This window comes from Emydura macquarii, unplaced genomic scaffold (genome assembly GCF_026122565.2).
Source record: "Emydura macquarii macquarii isolate MOO-44397 ecotype Brisbane River unplaced genomic scaffold, CSIRO-AGI_Emac_v2 contig_2883, whole genome shotgun sequence".
Lineage (NCBI taxonomy): Eukaryota > Metazoa > Chordata > Testudines > Chelidae > Emydura > Emydura macquarii.
The window spans coordinates 38,115-58,198 of record NW_027133020.1 but is presented as its reverse complement, the minus strand read 5'-3'; the positions used below and the strand labels follow the sequence as shown (position 1 = coordinate 58,198).

The following is a 20,084-nucleotide window of genomic DNA, read 5'->3' as shown; positions in this document are numbered from 1 at the left end:
CCAGCTGCAGTGGCCCCTTGTTCAGGGCGGGGGATTCTCAGGGAGATCGCTGTTACGCTGCCAGAGCAGCCTAGTGCAGCCTGAGAATTGCTGAGAATCAGGCCTTTGATTGTTAAATTCAGTTGAGTCGCAGTCGTCTGGGTCCCATCACCCAGCTCAGTGCAGGGAGTGATACGGGGAACGTCTCCCTGCCAGTCCTGGACAGAGCATCCCCTTCTTGTGTTGCAGATATTGACGAGTGTCTGGGGCCGAGCCGGGCAGACTGCGGACCCCACGCACACTGCACAAACTTGCCTGGGAGTTACTATTGCAGCTGCATGGATGGATACGAGTCGAGCTCTGGGAAAGCCACGTTCAGGAGCGCGGAGTGAGAACACCTGCCTTGGTGAGCTCTCTCCTGACTACCGATTGGCAGCCAGGCTGTGAGTGAGTCGAGTTTGAAAGAGGGACTGGCCGCCTCTCTGGGGAACAACAATACCTGGGGCTGTGATAGTTAATGGACAATAATTCTGGGAGTGAGGAAAACATCCCACGTCAGGGCTTAAACTGACCTCTGATTATTAGAGACCTTCCTGGGGCAGATTATCCCACAGCTGCCTTTGGGCTGGGGATGAAGCTGGCCCTTGCTCCACAGTGAGCAATGCCGGTGTGTCCCCCTGTGATTGGAATGTGATAGGGATTTCTGCCACATTTCCACCTCTTGGGAGACCGAGCTTCAAACATGGACTCCTAAATCTGCCCAAAATCTTGGACCATGAAGTGTCTGCACACACACAGTGGGAAACAAAGCATAAAATCCTCTCGCTGGCCGGCTGCAGCACAACACAAGGTTATTTCTTAAGTCCAGAACCCTAACAGTCAAGAACCCAAAACAGAGAGAGACAAAGCAGGCTGCTCCCTGCAGCAGATGGGCATAACTCCCCATGGCCCCTTTGCTCTAGGCTAGGTCTTTTGCAAACAGACTGCTGCAAAAACCAGATCACATGCTTCTGTACAGAGGCCCCCCAGCCTGAAAGCAAGACCAGGAAGGCCCCTTGCAGAGGTAAAGTGAGAGCTTGTGTTACTAAAACAATTTTCAATACACCAAATTCTCAAGTGGCCGTTACCCTGCCAGAGCAGCCTAGTGCGGCCTGAGTGTTGCTGAGAATCAGGCCTTTGATTCGTAAATTCAACAGGCTCCTGGTCACCTGGGTTCCATCAACCAGCTCAGTGCAGGGCGTGATACGGGGAACGTCTCCCTGCCAGCACTGGACAAAGCGTCCCCTCTTGTGTTGCAGATGTTAAGTGTCTGGGGCCGAGCCGGGCAGACTGCAGACCCCACGTACGCTGCATCAGCCTTGCTGGGAGTTACTATTGCAACTGCATCGATGGATACGAGTCCAGCTCTGGGGAAGCCACCTTCAGCGGTGCCAGTGACAACACCTGCCATGGTGAGCTGTGCCCTGGCCCCATGCTGTGCGCTGCTAAGACAACCCCTCTCTCCCCGCACCTCTGCGCTCATTCCAGGCCTGGTGCTGCACCAGACGCTGCTCCCAGGTGTGGTAAAGGCGCCCGATCCAGGCACAGGGGCTGTGATCAGCCGTGACCCTCGACCACTCCCACAGCGCGTGGGGGCCAGGATCTCCCCTGTCCTGGGTGTTTGGATTGAGAATAAACCCCCCAGGTTTGCAGGGATGCACCAGGGAGAGGGAAGAGGACCCTCGCTGGTCCCAGCACACAGCATCTGGGCAGCCCTTTCTTCGCCCCTCCCCCCAAACCCGAGCTTCGGAAGGGGCCCCGGAATTGGGCTGAAGCATTGTTGAATTCACCCCAGGTCTCCTAGTGTTTCAGCTCCCGCTGGGGCCAGGCAGCCGTGCTCACCCATGGCTCTAGAGGATGCGGCTGCTAGTTTGGGGGACACTCCCACTCCCCAAGCTCCCCTGGGCAGCGCTGTGCGGGGCACGTGCTGTGAGTGGCATTGCCAGCCCAGCCCCAGGCTTCCCTCAGACACCCTGGCTTCCAGCAGCATGGTGCAGGACACGGGTGTTGTCAGCTGTTGGCTGCGTGTGTGTCCTCTCTGTGCTGACCCGGCTCTGGCCAGTAGCCGGCCTGGCAGACCTCGATCGAACTGCCCAGACAGACACAGAGTCGGTTCAGTGGGGCAGGCGTTCGGCCAGGTGTGTTGCCGACTAAACACGGTACTAACCCCATAGACGCTGCAGGGACATTAATACCTGTGTGCCCGTGACAATGGACCAGCTCAGCGAGTGGCGGGACTTTCCACTGCCCCCTACGGCAGACAAAGGGTTAAGGCGAGATTCCCCGACATCTATAGACTGAGACAAACAATCTGGGGTAAACAACTCACGAAGCACCTTCCATGTGTCACGAGGTGTTTGTGACCTGCCCTGGTACCTTTCTCCCGACGCTTCACACAAAACATCCCTATTCACCGCCTGGCTTTGTACTTTCCTCCTGATGTTTCAGACCAAGCATCACTGCTCATCCCTTCTGTCAAACCATCCTATCGTGCCTGGCTGGGCTGTTCCTTGCGCTGCCCTGCGGGAATGTGTCAACATAGTCAGTGTGTTTTAGCAACGCCAGCACCACCGGTGCCGAGTTCACGTACCGGACAGGGAACTTGCACGCAAGCCTTGCCTCTGGACAGGGCCTGACATTTGCTCAGAGCATAACTTTTGCTGACTTTAGTTCAGGGCCCAGGCCTTGCTCCAGGCCACGTGCTCTCTCTACTCCAGCTCCATGTCGCTCTCCCAGGGCAGTGCAGACAGGAGTTGGCCCAGGGCACAGACAGAGGGGTCTCTCTGTGCTGGCAGTCCAGTGGCTTCGGAGACCCCTTTGTGCCGGTGAAGCTGGCCCATGCTCCACCGTAAGTCCCCTGGCAGGGGATACCCAGGTGCTGGTGTCTTCTCCACCAGGGACGCTGGAGTCTGCCAGCTGCTAAATCTCTCTCTGCTGGTCCCTGTCAGTTCTCGCTGAGCCCCCCGATTCAGCAAAGCACATGCTTAGATGCGTCCCTGCACAGCTACACACTTCATTTGGCTTCAGTGGGTCTCCGGTGACGACGATCCCAAGCATTCAAAGAAATCACGAGATTGGTTTAGAAAATCACAAGATTTAAAAAGACCAGGCAGCAAGGGGGCAGGGCATGGATTTCATTGACTCGGAATGGTGGCAAATTCAAAGCAGATAAAGGGAAATACTCTTCCACCCAGTGCAGCATTAGTCTCGTGGAATCACTGCTACCGACTGGCAGCCAGGCTGTGAGGGAGTCGAGTTTGAAAGAGGGACTGGCCTCCTCTATGGGGAACGACAATACCTGGGGCTGTGATAGTTAATGGACGATAATTCTGGGAGGGAGGAAAAATCCCACGTCAGGGCTTAAGCCGACCTCTGATTATTAGAGACCCTCCTGGGGCAGATTATCCCATGGCTGCAGCTGGACACTTACACCTTCCTCGGTAGCACCTGTCGCAGTCGGGATACCGGATAGATGGGCCTTGGGACTTACCCAGGCTGGCAATGCCGGTGTGTTCCCCTGTGATTGGAGCGTGATAGGGATTTCTGCCACATTTCCAGCCCTTGGGAGACCAAGCTTCAAACATGGACTCCTAAATATCCCCAAATCTTTGACCCATTCAAATCATTGGCCCGATTGTGGGACAGGGATTGACCCATAGATGCCACAGTGACTGTTCTCCCATCTGTTATGTTCATAGCACACACGCACACAGTTGGAAAGGCAGCATAAAATCATCTCGCCGGCCGGCTGCAGCACAACACAAGGTTATTTCTTAAGTCCAGAACCCTAACAGTCAAGAACCCAAAACAGAGAGAGACAAAGCAGGCTGCTCCCTGCGGCAGATGGGCATAATTCCCGCCCACCCCTTTGCTCTAGGCTAGCTCTTTTGAAGAAAGACTTCTGGAAAAAACAGATCACACATTTCTGCACAGAGGCCCCTAGACCGCAAACAGGAGCAGGAAGGCCCCTTGCAGATGTAAAGTGAGAACTTGTGAGACTAACACAATTTTCAATACACCAAATTCTCAAGTGGCCGTTACCCTGCCAGAGCAGCCTAGTGCAGCCTGAGAATTGCTGAGAATCAGGCCTTTGATTGTTAAATTCAGTTGAGTCCCCGTCGCCTGGGTCCCGTCACCCGGCTCAGTGTAGGGGGTCATACGGGTAATGTCTCCCTAGCAAGACTGGACAGAGCGTCCCCTCCTGTGTTGCAGATATTGACGAGTGTCTGGGGCCGAGCCGGGCAGACTGCGGACCCCACGCACACTGCACCAACACGCCTGGGAGCTACAGTTGCAGCTGCATCGATGGATACGAGTCCAGCTCTGGGAAAGCCACGTTCAGGGGCGCGAGTGAGAACACCTGCCTTGGTGAGCTCTCCCCTGACCCCCACCTGCTGAGACACCCCCACACACACCTCACACCTGCTCAGCCCAGACCTGGCGTTGCACCAGCTTTAGCAAAGGCACGAAGCCGTCACTGAGGCTGTGATGAGACCTGACCCTCATCTTTTCCCACAGAGCTGGGGGCTGGGCTCACCCCTCTCCCCGGCGTTTGGACGAGGAATAAACCCCTAAAGTTAGAAAGAGACCCACGCAGCAAAGTCCTTGTGCTGCAGAGAAGCACCATGGAGACAGGAGGGGACCCTCGCCAGCCCCAGCACACAGCGTCCGGGCTGCTAGTGCCCCCCTGAGCCTGGGAAGGGGCCTTATGTGCAGGCCATGGGAATAGCTCAGTGCATTCTGCCCCCCATGGACCCTGGGGGCAGGGAATATACACAGTGCAGGGCACCACAGCCATCCCCTGATCTTACCCTTATGGACTATGTGAGGCAGAGAATAGCTGCAGCACACGGCACCTGGGTGGAGGCATGGCCCATAAAGCCTCTCCACACCAGCTGCAGTGGCCCCTTTTTCAGGGCGGGGGATTCTCAAGTGGCCGTTACGCTGCCAGAGCATCCTAGTTCGGCCTGAGTGTTGCTGAGAATCAGGCCTTTGATTTTGTTAACCTCACAGGGGCGCAGTCGTCTGGGTCCCGTCACCCAGCTCAGTGCAGGGGTGATACGGGGAACGTCTCCCTGCCAGGCCTGGACAGAGCATCCCCTTCTTGTGTTGCAGATATTGACGAGTGTCTGGGGCCAAGCCGGGCTGACTGCGGACCCCACGCACACTGCACCAACACGCCTGGGAGTTACTATTGCAGCTGCATCGATGGATACGAGTCGAGCTCTGGGAAAGCCACGTTCAGGAGCGCGAGTGAGAACACCTGCCTTGGTGAGCTCTCTCCTGACCCCTACCCTCTGAGACTCCACATTCCCCCATGCACTTCACATGCTCATTCCAGGACTGGTGCTTCAACGGTGCTTCTGCCAGCTTTGGCAAAGGCACGAGGCCGTCACAGAGGCTTTGATGAGCCATCACCCTCGCGTGCTCCCGCAGCGCTGGGGGACGGGTTCGCCCCTTTCTCCGGCGTTTGGACAGGGGATAAACCACACGGAGCAAACTCCTTCCACCCACTGCAGCATTAGCCCATGGAATCACTGCTACCGATTGGCAGCCAAGCTGTGAGTGAGTCGAGTTTGAAAGAGGGACTGGCCGCCTCTATGGGGAACAACAATACCTGGGGCTGTGATAGTTAATGGACAATAATTCTGGGAGTGAGGAAAACATCCCACGTCAGGGCTTAAACTGACCTCTGATTATTAGAGACCTTCCTGGGGCAGATTATCCCACAGCTGCCTTTGGGCTGGTGAAGCTCGCCCATGCTCCACAGTGAGCAATGCCGGTGTGTCCCCCTGTGATTGGAATGTGATAGGGATTTCTGCCACATTTCCACCTCTTGGGAGACCGAGTTTCAAACATGGACTCCTAAATCACCCCAAATCTTGGACCATTGAAGTCATTGGACCCAGTGTGGGACAGGGATTGACCCATAGATACCACAGTGACTGTTCCGCCATCTGTTATGTTCATAGCACACACGCACACAGTGGGAAACAAAGCATAAAGTCCTCTCGCTGACTGGCTGCAGCACAACACAAGGTTATTTCTTAAGTCCAGAACCCTAACAGTCAAGAACCCAAAACGGAGAGAGACAAAGCAGGCTGCTCCCTGCAGCAGATGGGCATAACTCCTCATGGCCCCTTTGCTCTAGGCTAGGTCTTTTGCAAACAGACTGCTGAAAAAACCAGATCACACGCTTCTCTACAGAGGCCCCCCAGCCTGAAAGCAAGACCAGGAAGGCCCCTTGCAGAGGTAAAGTGAGAGCTTGTGTTACTAACACAATTTTCAAAACACCAAATTCTCAAGTGGCCGTTACCCTGCCAGAGCAGCCTAGTGCGGCCTGAGTGTTGCTGAGAATCAGGCCTTTGATTCTTAAATTCAGCAGGCTCCCGGTCACCTGGGTCCCATCACCCAGCTCAGTGCAGGGCGTGATACGGGGAACGTCTCCCTGCCAGCACTGGACAAAGCGTCCACTCTTGTGTTGCAGATGTTAAGTGTCTGGGGCCGAGCCGGGCAGCCTGCAGACCCCACGTACGCTGCATCAGCCTTGCTGGGAGTTACTATTGCAACTGCATCGATGGATACGAGTCCAGCTCTGGGGAAGCCACCTTCAGCGGTGCCAGTGACAACACCTGCCATGGTGAGCTGTGCCCTGGCCCCATGCTGTGCGCTGCTAAGACACCCCCTCTCCCGCCGCACCTCTGCGCTCATTCCAGGCCTGGTGCTGCACCAGACGCTGCTGCCAGGTGTGGTAAAGGCGCCCGATCCAGGCACAGGGGCTGTGATCAGCCGTGACCCTCGACCACTCCCACAGCGCGTGAGGGCCAGGATCTCCCCTGCCCTGGGTGTTTGGATTGAGAATAAACCCCCAGGTTTGCAGGGATGCACCAGGGAGAGGGGAGAGGACCCTCGCTGGCCCCAGCACACAGCATCTGAGCAGCCCTTTCTTCGCCCCTCCCCCCAAACCCGAGCTTGGGAAGGGGCCCCGGAATTGGGCTGAAGCGTTGTTGAATTCACCCCAGGTCTCCTAGTGTTTAAGCTTCCGCTGGGGCCAGGCAGCCGTGCTCACCCATGGCTCTAGAGGATGCGGCTGCTAGTTTGGGGGACACTCCCACTCCCCAAGCTCCCCTGGGCAGCGCTGTGCGGGGCACGTGCTGTGAGTGGCATTGCCAGCCCAGCCCCAGGCTTCCCTCAGACACCCTGGCTTCCAGCAGCATGGTGCAGGACACGGGTGTTGTCAGCTGTTGGCTGCGTGTCTGTCCTCTCTGTGCTGACCCGGCTCTGGCCAGTAGCCGGCCTGGCAGACCTCGATCGAACTGCCCAGACAGACACAGAGTCGGTTCAGTGGGGCAGGCGTTCGGCCAGGTGTGTTGCCGACTAAACACGGTACTAACCCCATAGACGCTGCAGGGACATTAATACCTGTGTGCCCGTGACAATGGACCAGCTCAGCGAGTGGCGGGACTTTCCACTGCCCCCTACGGCAGACAAAGGGTTAAGGCGAGATTCCCCGACATCTATAGACTGAGACAAACAATCTGGGGTAAACAACTCACGAAGCACCTTCCATGTGTCACGAGGCGTTTGTGACCTGCCCTGGTACCTTTCTCCCGACGCTTCACACAAAACATCCCTATTCACCGCCTGGCTTTGTACTTTCCTCCTGATGTTTCAGACCAAGCATCACTGCTCATCCCTTCTGTCAAACCATCCTATCGTGCCTGGCTGGGGCTCTTCCTTGCGCTGCCCTGGGGGAATGTGTCAACATAGTCAGTGTGTTTTAGCAACGCCAGCACCACCGGTGCCGAGTTCACGTACCGGACAGGGAACTTGCAGGCAAGCCTCTGCCTCTTGACAGGGCCTGACATTTGCTCAGAGCATAACTTTTGCTGACTTTAGTTCAGGGCCCAGGCCTTGCTCCAGGCCACGTGCTCTCTCTACTCCAGCTCCATGTCGCTCTCCCAGGGCAGTGCAGACAGGAGTTTGCCCAGGGCACAGACAGAGGGGTCTCTCTGTGCTGGCAGTCCAGTGGCTTCGGAGACCCCTTTGTGCCGGTGAAGCTGGCCCATGCTCCACCGTAAGTCCCCTGGCAGGGGATACCCAGGTGCTGGTGTCTTCTCCACCAGGGACGCTGGAGTCTGCCAGCTGCTAAATCTCTCTCTGCTGGTCCCTGTCAGTTCTCGCTGAGCCCCCGATTCAGCAAAGCACATGCTTAGATGCGTCCCTGCACAGCTACACACTTCATTTGGCTTCAGTGGGTCTCCGGTGACGACGATCCCAAGCATTCAAAGAAATCACGAGATTGGTTTAGAAAATCACAAGATTTAAAAAGACCAGGCAGCAAGGGGGCAGGGCATGGATTTCATTGACTCGGAATGGTGGCAAATTCAAAGCAGATAAAGGGAAATACTCTTCCACCCAGTGCAGCATTAGTCTCGTGGAATCACTGCTACCGACTGGCAGCCAGGCTGTGAGGGAGTCGAGTTTGAAAGAGGGACTGGCCTCCTCTATGGGGAAGGACAATACCTGGGGCTGTGATAGTTAATGGACGATAATTCTGGGAGGGAGGAAAAAATCCCACGTCAGGGCTTAAGCCGACCTCTGATTATTAGAGACCCTCCTGGGGCAGATTATCCCATGGCTGCAGCTGGACACTTACACCTTCCTCGGTAGCACCTGTCGCAGTCGGGATGTCGGATAGATGGGCCTTGGGACTTACCCAGGCTGGCAATGCCAGTGTGTTCCCCTGTGATTGGAGCGTGATAGGGATTTCTGCCACATTTCCAGCCCTTGGGAGACCAAGCTTCAAACATGGACTCCTAAATATCCCCAAATCTTTGACCCATTCAAATCATTGGCCCGATTGTGGGACAGGGATTGACCCATAGATGCCACAGTGACTGTTCTCCCATCTGTTATGTTCATAGCACACACACACAGTTGGAAAGGCAGCATAAAATCATCTCGCCGGCCGGCTGCAGCACAACACAAGGTTATTTCTTAAGTCCAGAACCCTAACAGTCAAGAACCCAAAACAGAGAGAGACAAAGCAGGCTGCTCCCTGCGGCAGATGGGCATAATTCCCACCCACCCCTTTGCTCTAGGCTAGCTCTTTTGAAGAAAGACTTCTGGAAAAAACAGATCACACATTTCTGCACAGAGGCCCCTAGACCGCAAACAGGAGCAGGAAGGCCCCTTGCAGATGTAAAGTGAGAACTTGTGAGACTAACACAATTTTCAATACACCAAATTCTCAAGTGGCCGTTACCCTGCCAGAGCAGCCTAGTGCAGCCTGAGAATTGCTGAGAATCAGGCCTTTGATTGTTAAATTCAGTTGAGTCCCCGTCGCCTGGGTCCCGTCACCCGGCTCAGTGTAGGGGGTCATACGGGTAATGTCTCCCTAGCAAGACTGGACAGAGCGTCCCCTCCTGTGTTGCAGATATTGACGAGTGTCTGGGGCCGAGCCGGGCAGACTGCGGACCCCACGCACACTGCACCAACACGCCTGGGAGCTACAGTTGCAGCTGCATCGATGGATACGAGTCCAGCTCTGGGAAAGCCACGTTCAGGGGCGCGAGTGAGAACACCTGCCTTGGTGAGCTCTCCCCTGACCCCCACCTGCTGAGACACCCCCACACACACCTCACACCTGCTCAGCCCAGACCTGGCGTTGCACCAGCTTTAGCAAAGGCACGAAGCCGTCACTGAGGCTGTGATGAGACCTGACCCTCATCTTTTCCCACAGAGCTGGGGGCTGGGCTCACCCCTCTCCCCGGCGTTTGGACGAGGAATAAACCCCTAAAGTTAGAAAGAGACCCACGCAGCAAAGTCCTTGTGCTGCAGAGAAGCACCATGGAGACAGGAGGGGACCCTCGCCAGCCCCAGCACACAGCGTCCGGGCTGCTAGTGCCCCCCTGAGCCTGGGAAGGGGCCTTATGTGCAGGCCATGGGAATAGCTCAGTGCATTCTGCCCCCCATGGACCCTGGGGGCAGGGAATATACACAGTGCAGGGCACCACAGCCATCCCCTGATCTTACCCTTATGGACTATGTGAGGCAGAGAATAGCTGCAGCACACGGCACCTGGGTGGAGGCATGGCCCATAAAGCCTCTCCACACCAGCTGCAGTGGCCCCTTTTTCAGGGCGGGGGATTCTCAAGTGGCCGTTACGCTGCCAGAGCATCCTAGTTCGGCCTGAGTGTTGCTGAGAATCAGGCCTTTGATTTTGTTAACCTCACAGGGGCGCAGTCGTCTGGGTCCCGTCACCCAGCTCAGTGCAGGGGTGATACGGGGAACGTCTCCCTGCCAGGCCTGGACAGAGCATCCCCTTCTTGTGTTGCAGATATTGACGAGTGTCTGGGGCCAAGCCGGGCTGACTGCGGACCCCACGCACACTGCACCAACACGCCTGGGAGTTACTATTGCAGCTGCATCGATGGATACGAGTCGAGCTCTGGGAAAGCCACGTTCAGGAGCGCGAGTGAGAACACCTGCCTTGGTGAGCTCTCTCCTGACCCCTACCCTCTGAGACTCCACATTCCCCCATGCACTTCACATGCTCATTCCAGGACTGGTGCTTCAACGGTGCTTCTGCCAGCTTTGGCAAAGGCACGAGGCCGTCACAGAGGCTTTGATGAGCCATCACCCTCGCGTGCTCCCGCAGCGCTGGGGGACGGGTTCGCCCCTTTCTCCGGCGTTTGGACAGGGGATAAACCACACGGAGCAAACTCCTTCCACCCACTGCAGCATTAGCCCATGGAATCACTGCTACCGATTGGCAGCCAAGCTGTGAGTGAGTCGAGTTTGAAAGAGGGACTGGCCGCCTCTATGGGGAACAACAATACCTGGGGCTGTGATAGTTAATGGACAATAATTCTGGGAGTGAGGAAAACATCCCACGTCAGGGCTTAAACTGACCTCTGATTATTAGAGACCTTCCTGGGGCAGATTATCCCACAGCCGCCTTTGGGCTGGTGAAGCTCGCCCATGCTCCACAGTGAGCAATGCCGGTGTGTCCCCCTGTGATTGGAATGTGATAGGGATTTCTGCCACATTTCCACCTCTTGGGAGACCGAGTTTCAAACATGGACTCCTAAATCACCCCAAATCTTGGACCATTGAAGTCATTGGACCCAGTGTGGGACAGGGATTGACCCATAGATACCACAGTGACTGTTCCGCCATCTGTTATGTTCATAGCACACACGCACACAGTGGGAAACAAAGCATAAAGTCCTCTCGCTGACTGGCTGCAGCACAACACAAGGTTATTTCTTAAGTCCAGAACCCTAACAGTCAAGAACCCAAAACAGAGAGAGACAAAGCAGGCTGCTCCCTGCAGCAGATGGGCATAACTCCCCATGGCCCCTTTGCTCTAGGCTAGGTTTTTTGCAAAAAGACTGCTGCAAAAACCAGATCACACGCTTCTCTACAGAGGCCCCCCAGCCTGAAAGCAAGACCAGGAAGGCCCCTTGCAGAGGTAAAGTGAGAGCTTGTGTTACTAAAACAATTTTCAATACACCAAATTCTCAAGTGGCCGTTATGCTGCCAGAGCAACCTAGTGCGGCCAGAGTGTTGCTGAGAATCAGGCCTTTGATTCGTAAATTCAACAGGCTCCCGGTCACCTGGGTCCCATCACCCAGCTCAGTGCAGGGGGTGATACGGGGAACGTCTCCCTGCCAGCACTGGACAAAGCGTCCCCTCTTGTGTTGCAGATGTTAAGTGTCTGGGGCCGAGCCGGGCAGCCTGCAGACCCCACGTACGCTGCATCAGCCTTGCTGGGAGTTACTATTGCAACTGCATCGATGGATACGAGTCCAGCTCTGGGGAAAAGACCTTCAGCGGCGCCAGTGACAACACCTGCCATGGTGAGCTGTGCCCTGGCCCCATGCTATGCCCTGCTAAGACACCCCCTCTCCCGCTGCACCTCTGCGCTCATTCCAGGCCTGGTGCTGCACCAGACGCTGCTGCCAGGTGTGGTAAAGGCGCCTAATCCTGGCCCAGGGGCTGTGATCAGCCGTGACCCTCGACCACTCCCACAGCGCGTGAGGGCCAGGATCTCCCCTGCCCTGGGTGTTTGGATTGAGAATAAACCCCCAGGTTTGCAGGGATGCACCAGGGAGAGGGGAGAGGACCCTCGCTGGCCCCAGCACACAGCATCTGCGCAGCCCTTTCTTCGCCCCTCCCCCCAAACCCGAGCTTGGGAAGGGGCCCCGGAATTGGGCTGAAGCGTTGTTGAATTCACCCCAGGTCTCCTAGTGTTTAAGCTTCCGCTGGGGCCAGGCAGCCGTGCTCACCCATGGCTCTAGAGGATGCGGCTGCTAGTTTGGGGGACACTCCCACTCCCCAAGCTCCCCTGGGCAGCGCTGTGCGGGGCACGTGCTGTGAGTGGCATTGCCAGCCCAGCCCCAGGCTTCCCTCACACACCCTGGCTTCCAGCAGCATGGTGCAGGACACGGGTGTTGTCAGCTGTTGGCTGCGTGTGTGTCCTCTCTGTGCTGACCCGGCTCTGGCCAGTAGCCGGCCTGGCAGACCTCGATCGAACTGCCCAGACAGACACAGAGTCGGTTCAGTGGGGCAGGCGTTCGGCCAGGTGTGTTGCCGACTAAACACGGTACTAACCCCATAGACGCTGCAGGGACATTAATACCTGTGTGCCCGTGACAATGGACCAGCTCAGCGAGTGGCGGGACTTTCCACTGCCCCCTACGGCAGACAAAGGGTTAAGGCGAGATTCCCCGACATCTATAGACTGAGACAAACAATCTGGGGTAAACAACTCACGAAGCACCTTCCATGTGTCACGAGGTGTTTGTGACCTGCCCTGGTACCTTTCTCCCGACGCTTCACACAAAACATCCCTATTCACCGCCTGGCTTTGTACTTTCCTCCTGATGTTTCAGACCAAGCATCACTGCTCATCCCTTCTGTCAAACCATCCTATCGTGCCTGGCTGGGGCTCTTCCTTGCGCTGCCCTGGGGGAATGTGTCAACATAGTCAGTGTGTTTTAGCAATGCTAGCACCACCGGTGCCGAGTTCACGTACCGGACAGGGAACTTGCAGGCAAGCCTCTGCCTCTTGACAGGGCCTGACATTTGCTCAGAGCATAACTTTTGCTGACTTTAGTTCAGGGCCCAGGCCTTGCTCCAGGCCACGTGCTCTCTCTACTCCAGCTCCATGTCGCTCTCCCAGGGCAGTGCAGACAGGAGTTTGCCCAGGGCACAGACAGAGGGGTCTCTCTGTGCTGGCAGTCCAGTGGCTTCGGAGACCCCTTTGTGCCGGTGAAGCTGGCCCATGCTCCACCGTAAGTCCCCTGGCAGGGGATACCCAGGTGCTGGTGTCTTCTCCACCAGGGACGCTGGAGTCTGCCAGCTGCTAAATCTCTCTCTGCTGGTCCCTGTCAGTTCTCGCTGAGCCCCCGATTCAGCAAAGCACATGCTTAGATGCGTCCCTGCACAGCTACACACTTCATTTGGCTTCAGTGGGTCTCCGGTGACGACGATCCCAAGCATTCAAAGAAATCACGAGATTGGTTTAGAAAATCACAAGATTTAAAAAGACCAGGCAGCAAGGGGGCAGGGCATGGATTTCATTGACTCGGAATGGTGGCAAATTCAAAGCAGATAAAGGGAAATACTCTTCCACCCAGTGCAGCATTAGTCTCGTGGAATCACTGCTACCGACTGGCAGCCAGGCTGTGAGGGAGTCGAGTTTGAAAGAGGGACTGGCCTCCTCTATGGGGAAGGACAATACCTGGGGCTGTGATAGTTAATGGACGATAATTCTGGGAGGGAGGAAAAAATCCCACGTCAGGGCTTAAGCCGACCTCTGATTATTAGAGACCCTCCTGGGGCAGATTATCCCATGGCTGCAGCTGGACACTTACACCTTCCTCGGTAGCACCTGTCGCAGTCGGGATGTCGGGGTAGATGGGCCTTGGGACTTACCCAGGCTGGCAATGTCGGTGTGTTCCCCTGTGATTGGAGCGTGATAGGGATTTCTGCCACATTTCCAGCCCTTGGGAGACCAAGCTTCAAACATGGACTCCTAAATATCCCCAAATCTTTGACCCATTCAAATCATTGGCCCGATTGTGGGACAGGGATTGACCCATAGATGCCACAGTGACTGTTCTCCCATCTGTTATGTTCATAGCACACACACACACAGTTGGAAAGGCAGCATAAAATCATCTTGCCGGCCGGCTGCAGCACAACACAAGGTTATTTCTTAAGTCCAGAACCCTAACAGTCAAGAACCCAAAACAGAGAGAGACAAAGCAGGCTGCTCCCTGCGGCAGATGGGCATAATTCCCACCCACCCCTTTGCTCTAGGCTAGCTCTTTTGAAGAAAGACTTCTGGAAAAAACAGATCACACATTTCTGCACAGAGGCCCCTAGACCGCAAACAGGAGCAGGAAGGCCCCTTGCAGATGTAAAGTGAGAACTTGTGAGACTAACACAATTTTCAATACACCAAATTCTCAAGTGGCCGTTACCCTGCCAGAGCAGCCTAGTGCAGCCTGAGAATTGCTGAGAATCAGGCCTTTGATTGTTAAATTCAGTTGAGTCCCCGTCGCCTGGGTCCTGTCAGCCAGCTCAGTGTAGGGGGTCATACGGGTAATGTCTCCCTAGCAAGACTGGACAGAGCGTCCCCTCCTGTGTTGCAGATATTGACGAGTGTCTGGGGCCGAGCCGGGCAGACTGCGGACCCCACGCACACTGCACCAACACGCCTGGGAGCTACAGTTGCAGCTGCATCGATGGATACGAGTCCAGCTCTGGGAAAGCCACGTTCAGGGGCGCGAGTGAGAACACCTGCCTTGGTGAGCTGTGCCCTGAACCCCACCCGCTGAGACACCCCCACACACACCTCACACCTGCTCAGCCCAGACCTGGCGTTGCACCAGCTTTAGCAAAGGCACGAAGCCGTCACTGAGGCTGTGATGAGACCTGACCCTCATCTTTTCCCACAGAGCTGGGGGCTGGGCTCACCCCTCTCCCCGGCGTTTGGACGAGGAATAAACCCCTAAAGTTAGAAAGAGACCCACGCAGCAAAGTCCTTGTGCTGCAGAGAAGCACCATGGAGACAGGAGGGGACCCTCGCCAGCCCCAGCACACAGCGTCCGGGCTGCTAGTGCCCCCCTGAGCCTGGGAAGGGGCCTTATGTGCAGGCCATGGGAATAGCTCAGTGCATTCTGCCCCCCATGGACCCTGGGGGCAGGGAATATACACAGTGCAGGGCACCACAGCCATCCCCTGATCTTACCCTTATGGACTATGTGAGGCAGAGAATAGCTGCAGCACACGGCACCTGGGTGGAGGCATGGCCCATAAAGCCTCTCCACACCAGCTGCAGTGGCCCCTTTTTCAGGGCGGGGGATTCTCAAGTGGCCGTTACGCTGCCAGAGCATCCTAGTTCGGCCTGAGTGTTGCTGAGAATCAGGCCTTTGATTTTGTTAACCTCACAGGGGCGCAGTCGTCTGGGTCCCGTCACCCAGCTCAGTGCAGGGGTGATACGGGGAACGTCTCCCTGCCAGGCCTGGACAGAGCATCCCCTTCTTGTGTTGCAGATATTGACGAGTGTCTGGGGCCAAGCCGGGCTGACTGCGGACCCCACGCACACTGCACCAACATGCCTGGGAGTTACTATTGCAGCTGCATCGATGGATACGAGTCGAGCTCTGGGAAAGCCACGTTCAGGAGCGCGAGTGAGAACACCTGCCTTGGTGAGCTCTCTCCTGACCCCTACCCTCTGAGACTCCACATTCCCCCATGCACTTCACATGCTCATTCCAGGCCTGGTGCTTAACCGGGGCTTCTGCCAGCTTTGGCAAAGGCACGAGGCCGTCACAGAGGCTGTGATGAGCCATCACCCTCGCCTGCTCCCGCAGCGCTGGGGGACGGGTTCGCCCCTTTCTCCGGCGTTTGGACAGGGGATAAACCACACGGAGCAAACTCCTTCCACCCACTGCAGCATTAGCCCATGGAATCACTGCTACCGATTGGCAGCCAAGCTGTGAGTGAGTCGAGTTTGAAAGAGGGACTGGCCGCCTCTATGGGGAACAACAATACCTGGGGCTGTGATAGTTAATGGACAATAATTCTGGGAGTGAGGAAAACATCCCACGTCAGGGCTTAAACTGACCTCTGATTATTAGAGACCTTCCTGGGGCAGATTATCCCACAGCTGCCTTTGGGCTGGTGAAGCTCGCCCATGCTCCACAGTGAGCAATGCCGGTGTGTCCCCCTGTGATTGGAATGTGATAGGGATTTCTGCCACATTTCCACCTCTTGGGAGACCGAGCTTCAAACATGGACTCCAAAATCTGCCCAAAATCTTGGACCATTGAAGTGTCTGGCCTCATTGTGGGACAGGGATTGACCCATAGATGCCACAGTGACTGTTCTTTCATCTGTTATGTTCATAGCACACACACACACAGTGGGAAACAAAGCATAAAATCCTCTCGCTGGCTGGCTGCAGCACAACACAAGGTTATTTCTTAAGTCCAGAACCCTAACAGTCAAGAACCCAAAACAGAGAGAGACAAAGCAGGCTGCTCCCTGCAGCAGATGGGCATAACTCCCCATGGCCCCTTTGCTCTAGGCTAGGTCTTTTGCAAACAGACTGCTGCAAAAACCAGATCACATGCTTCTGTACAGAGGCCCCCAGCCTGAAAGCAAGACGAGGAAGGCCCCTTGCAGAGGTAAAGTGAGAGCTTGTGATACTAACACAATTTTCAATACACCAAATTCTCAAGTGGCCGTTACGCTGCCAGAGCAGCCTAGTGCGGCCTGAGTGTTGCTGAGAATCAGGCCTTTGATTCGTAAATTCAACAGTCTCCTGGTCACCTGGGTTCCATCAACCAGCTCAGTGCAGGGCCTGATACGGGGAACGTCTCCCTCCCAGCACTGGACAAAGCGTCCCCTCTTGTGTTGCAGATGTTAAGTGTCTGGGGCCGAGCCGGGCAGACTGCAGACCCCACGTACGCTGCATCAGCCTTGCTGGGAGTTACTATTGCAACTGCATCGATGGATACGAGTCCAGCTCTGGGGAAGCCACCTTCAGCAGAGGCAGTGACAACACCTGCCATGGTGAGCTGTGCCCTGGCCCCATGCTGTGCGCTGCTAAGACCCCCCCTCTCCCGCTGCACCTCTGCGCTCATTCCAGGCCTGGTGCTGCACCAGACGCTGCTGCCAGGTGTGGTAAAGGCGCCTAATCCAGGCACAGGGGCTGTGATCAGCCGTGACCCTCAACCACTCCCACAGCGCGTGGGGGCCAGGATCTCCCCTGTCCTGGGTGTTTGGATTGAGAATAAACCCCCCAGGTTTGCAGGGATGCACCAGGGAGAGGGAAGAGGACCCTTGCTGGTCCCAGCACACAGCATCTGCGCAGCCCTTTCTTCGCCCCTCCGCCCAAACCCGAGCTTGGGAAGGGGCCCCGGAATTGGGCTGAAGCGTTGTTGAATTCACCCCAGGTCTCCGAGTGTTTCAGCTCCCGCTGGGGCCAGGCAGCCGTGCTCACCCATGGCTCTAGAGGATGCGGCTGCTAGTTTGGGGAACACTCCCACTCCCCAAGCTCCCCTGGGCAGCGCTGTACGGGGCACGTGCTGTGAGTGGCATTGCCAGCCCAACCCCAGGCTTCCCTCAGACATGCTGGCTTCCAGCAGCATGGTGCGGGACACGGGTGTTGTCAGCTGTTGGCTGCGTGTGTGTCCTCTCTGTGCTGACCCGGCTCTGGCCAGTAGCCGGCCTGGCAGACCTCGATCGAACTGCCCAGACAGACACAGAATCGGTTCAGTGGGGAAGGCGTTCGGCCAGGTGTGTTGCCGACTAAACACGGTACTAACCCCATAGACGCTGCAGGGACATTAATACCTGTGTGCCCGTGACAATCGACCAGCTCAGCGAGCGGCGGGACTTTCCACTGCCCCCTACGGCAGACAAAGGGTTAAGGCGAGATTCCCCGACATCTATAGACTGAGACAAACAGTCTGGGGTAAACAACTCACGAAGCACCTTCCATGTGTCACGAGGTGTTTGTGACCTGCCCTGGTACCTTTCTCCCGACGCTTCACACAAAACATCCCTATTCACCATCTGGCTTTGTACTTTCCTCCTGATGTTCCAGACCAAGCATCTCTGCTCATCCCTTCTGTCAAACCATCCTATCGTGCCTGGCTGGGGCTGTTCCTTGCGCTGCCCTGCGGGAATGTGTTGACATAGTCAGTGTGTTTTAGCAATGCCAGCACCACCGGTGCCGAGTTCACGTACCGGACAGGGAACTTGCAGGCAATCCTCTGCCTCTTGACAGGGCCTAACATTTGCTCAGAGCGTAACTTTTGCTGACTTTAGTTCAGGGCCCAGGCCTTGTACCAGGCCACGTGCTCTCTCTACTCCAGCTCCATGTCGCTCTCCCAGGGCAGCGCAGACAGGAGTTTGCCCAGGGCACAGACAGAGGGGTCTCTCTGTGCTGGCAGTCCAGTGGATTCAGAGACCCCTTTGGGCTGGTGAAGCTGGCCCATCCTCCACCGTAAGTCCCCTGGCAGGGGATACCCAGGTGCTGGTGTCTTCTCCACCAGGGACGCTGGAGTCTGCCAGCTGCTAAATCTCTCTCTGCTGGTTCCTGTCAGTGCTCGCTGAGCCCCCCGATTCAGCAAAGCACATGCTTAGATGCATCTCTGCACAGCTACACATAATTTGGCTTCAGTGGGTCTCCGGTGATGACAATTCCAAGCATTCAAAGAAATCACGAGATTGGTTTAAAAAATCACAAGATTTAAAAAGACCAGAGAGCAAGGGGGCAGGGCATGGATTTCATTGACTCAGAAAGGTGGCAAATTCAAAGCAGATACAGGGAAATACTCTTCCACCCAGTGCGGCATTAGCCCGTGGAATCACTGCTACCAACTGGCAGCCAGGCTGTGAGTGTGTCTAGTTTTAAAGAGGGACTGGCCTCCTCTCAGGGGAACGACAATAACTGGGGCTGTGATAGTTAATGGACAATAATTCTGGGAAGGAGGAAAACATCCCACATCAGGGCTTAAGCTGACCTCTGATTATTAGAGACCTTCCTGGGGCAGATTATCCCACAGCTGTCTTTGGGCTGGTGAAGCTAGCCAATGCTTCACCGTAAGCAATGCTGGTGTGTCCCCCTGTGATTGGAATGTGATAGGGATTTCTGCCACATTTCCACCTCCTGGGAGACCGAGCTTCAAACATGGACTCCTAAATCTCCCCAAATCTTGGACCATTGAAGTCATTGGCCCCAGTGTGGGACCGGGATTGACCCATAGATGCCACAGTGACTGTTCCGCCATCTGTTATGTTCATAGCACACACGCACACAGTGGGAAACAAAGCATAAAGTCCTCTCGCTGGCTGGCTGGAGTACAACACAAGGTTATTTCTTAAGCCCAGAACCCTAACAGTCAAGAACCCAAAACAGAGAGAGACAAAGCAGGCTGCTCCCTGCGGCAGATGGGCATAACTCCGCCCGCTCCTTTGCTCTAGGCTAGCTCTTTTGCAGACAGACTGCTGGAAAAAACAGATCACACGTTTCTGAACAGAGGCCCCAGACTGCAAGCAGGAGCAGGAAGGCCCATTGCAGATGTAAAGTCAGAATTTGTGAGACTAACACAATTTTCAATACACCAAACTGTCAAGTGGCCGTTACGGTGCCAGAGCAGCCTAGTGTGGCCTGAGTGTTGCTGAGAATCAGGCCTTGGGTTGTTAAATACAACAGTGTCCTTTTTGCCTAGGTTCCGACACCCAGGTCAGTAGAAGGGGATGATAGGGGAACGTCTCCCTGCCAGGCCTGGACAGAGCATCCCCTTCTTGTGTTGCAGATATTGACGAGTGTCTGGGACCACGCCGGGCAGACTGCGGACCCCACGCAAACTGCACCAACATGCCTGGGAGTTACTATTGCAGCTGCATCAATGGCTACGAGTCCAGCTCTGGGAAAGCCACGTTCAGGCGTGCGAGTGAGAACACCTGCCTTGGTGAGCGCTCCTCTGACCCCCACCCTCTGAGACACCACCTTCCGCCACGCACTTCACGTG

General features: G+C 55.8%; 1 protein-coding gene across 1 annotated transcript; it reads left to right on the top strand.

Annotated features, from left to right (window-relative positions):
* Window positions 1-321: 321 nt before the first annotated feature.
* Window positions 322-18,557, top strand: LOC137166553 (adhesion G protein-coupled receptor E1-like). The gene is made up of 12 exons (XM_067568324.1): window positions 322-385; window positions 1,278-1,430; window positions 4,231-4,386; window positions 5,134-5,289; window positions 6,506-6,658; window positions 9,458-9,613; window positions 10,361-10,516; window positions 11,733-11,885; window positions 14,688-14,843; window positions 15,591-15,746; window positions 16,963-17,115; window positions 18,442-18,557. Exons 1-12 carry the CDS (start codon window positions 322-324, stop codon window positions 18,555-18,557), a joined length of 1,728 nt encoding a protein of 575 aa, XP_067424425.1.
* Window positions 18,558-20,084: the final 1,527 nt, after the last annotated feature.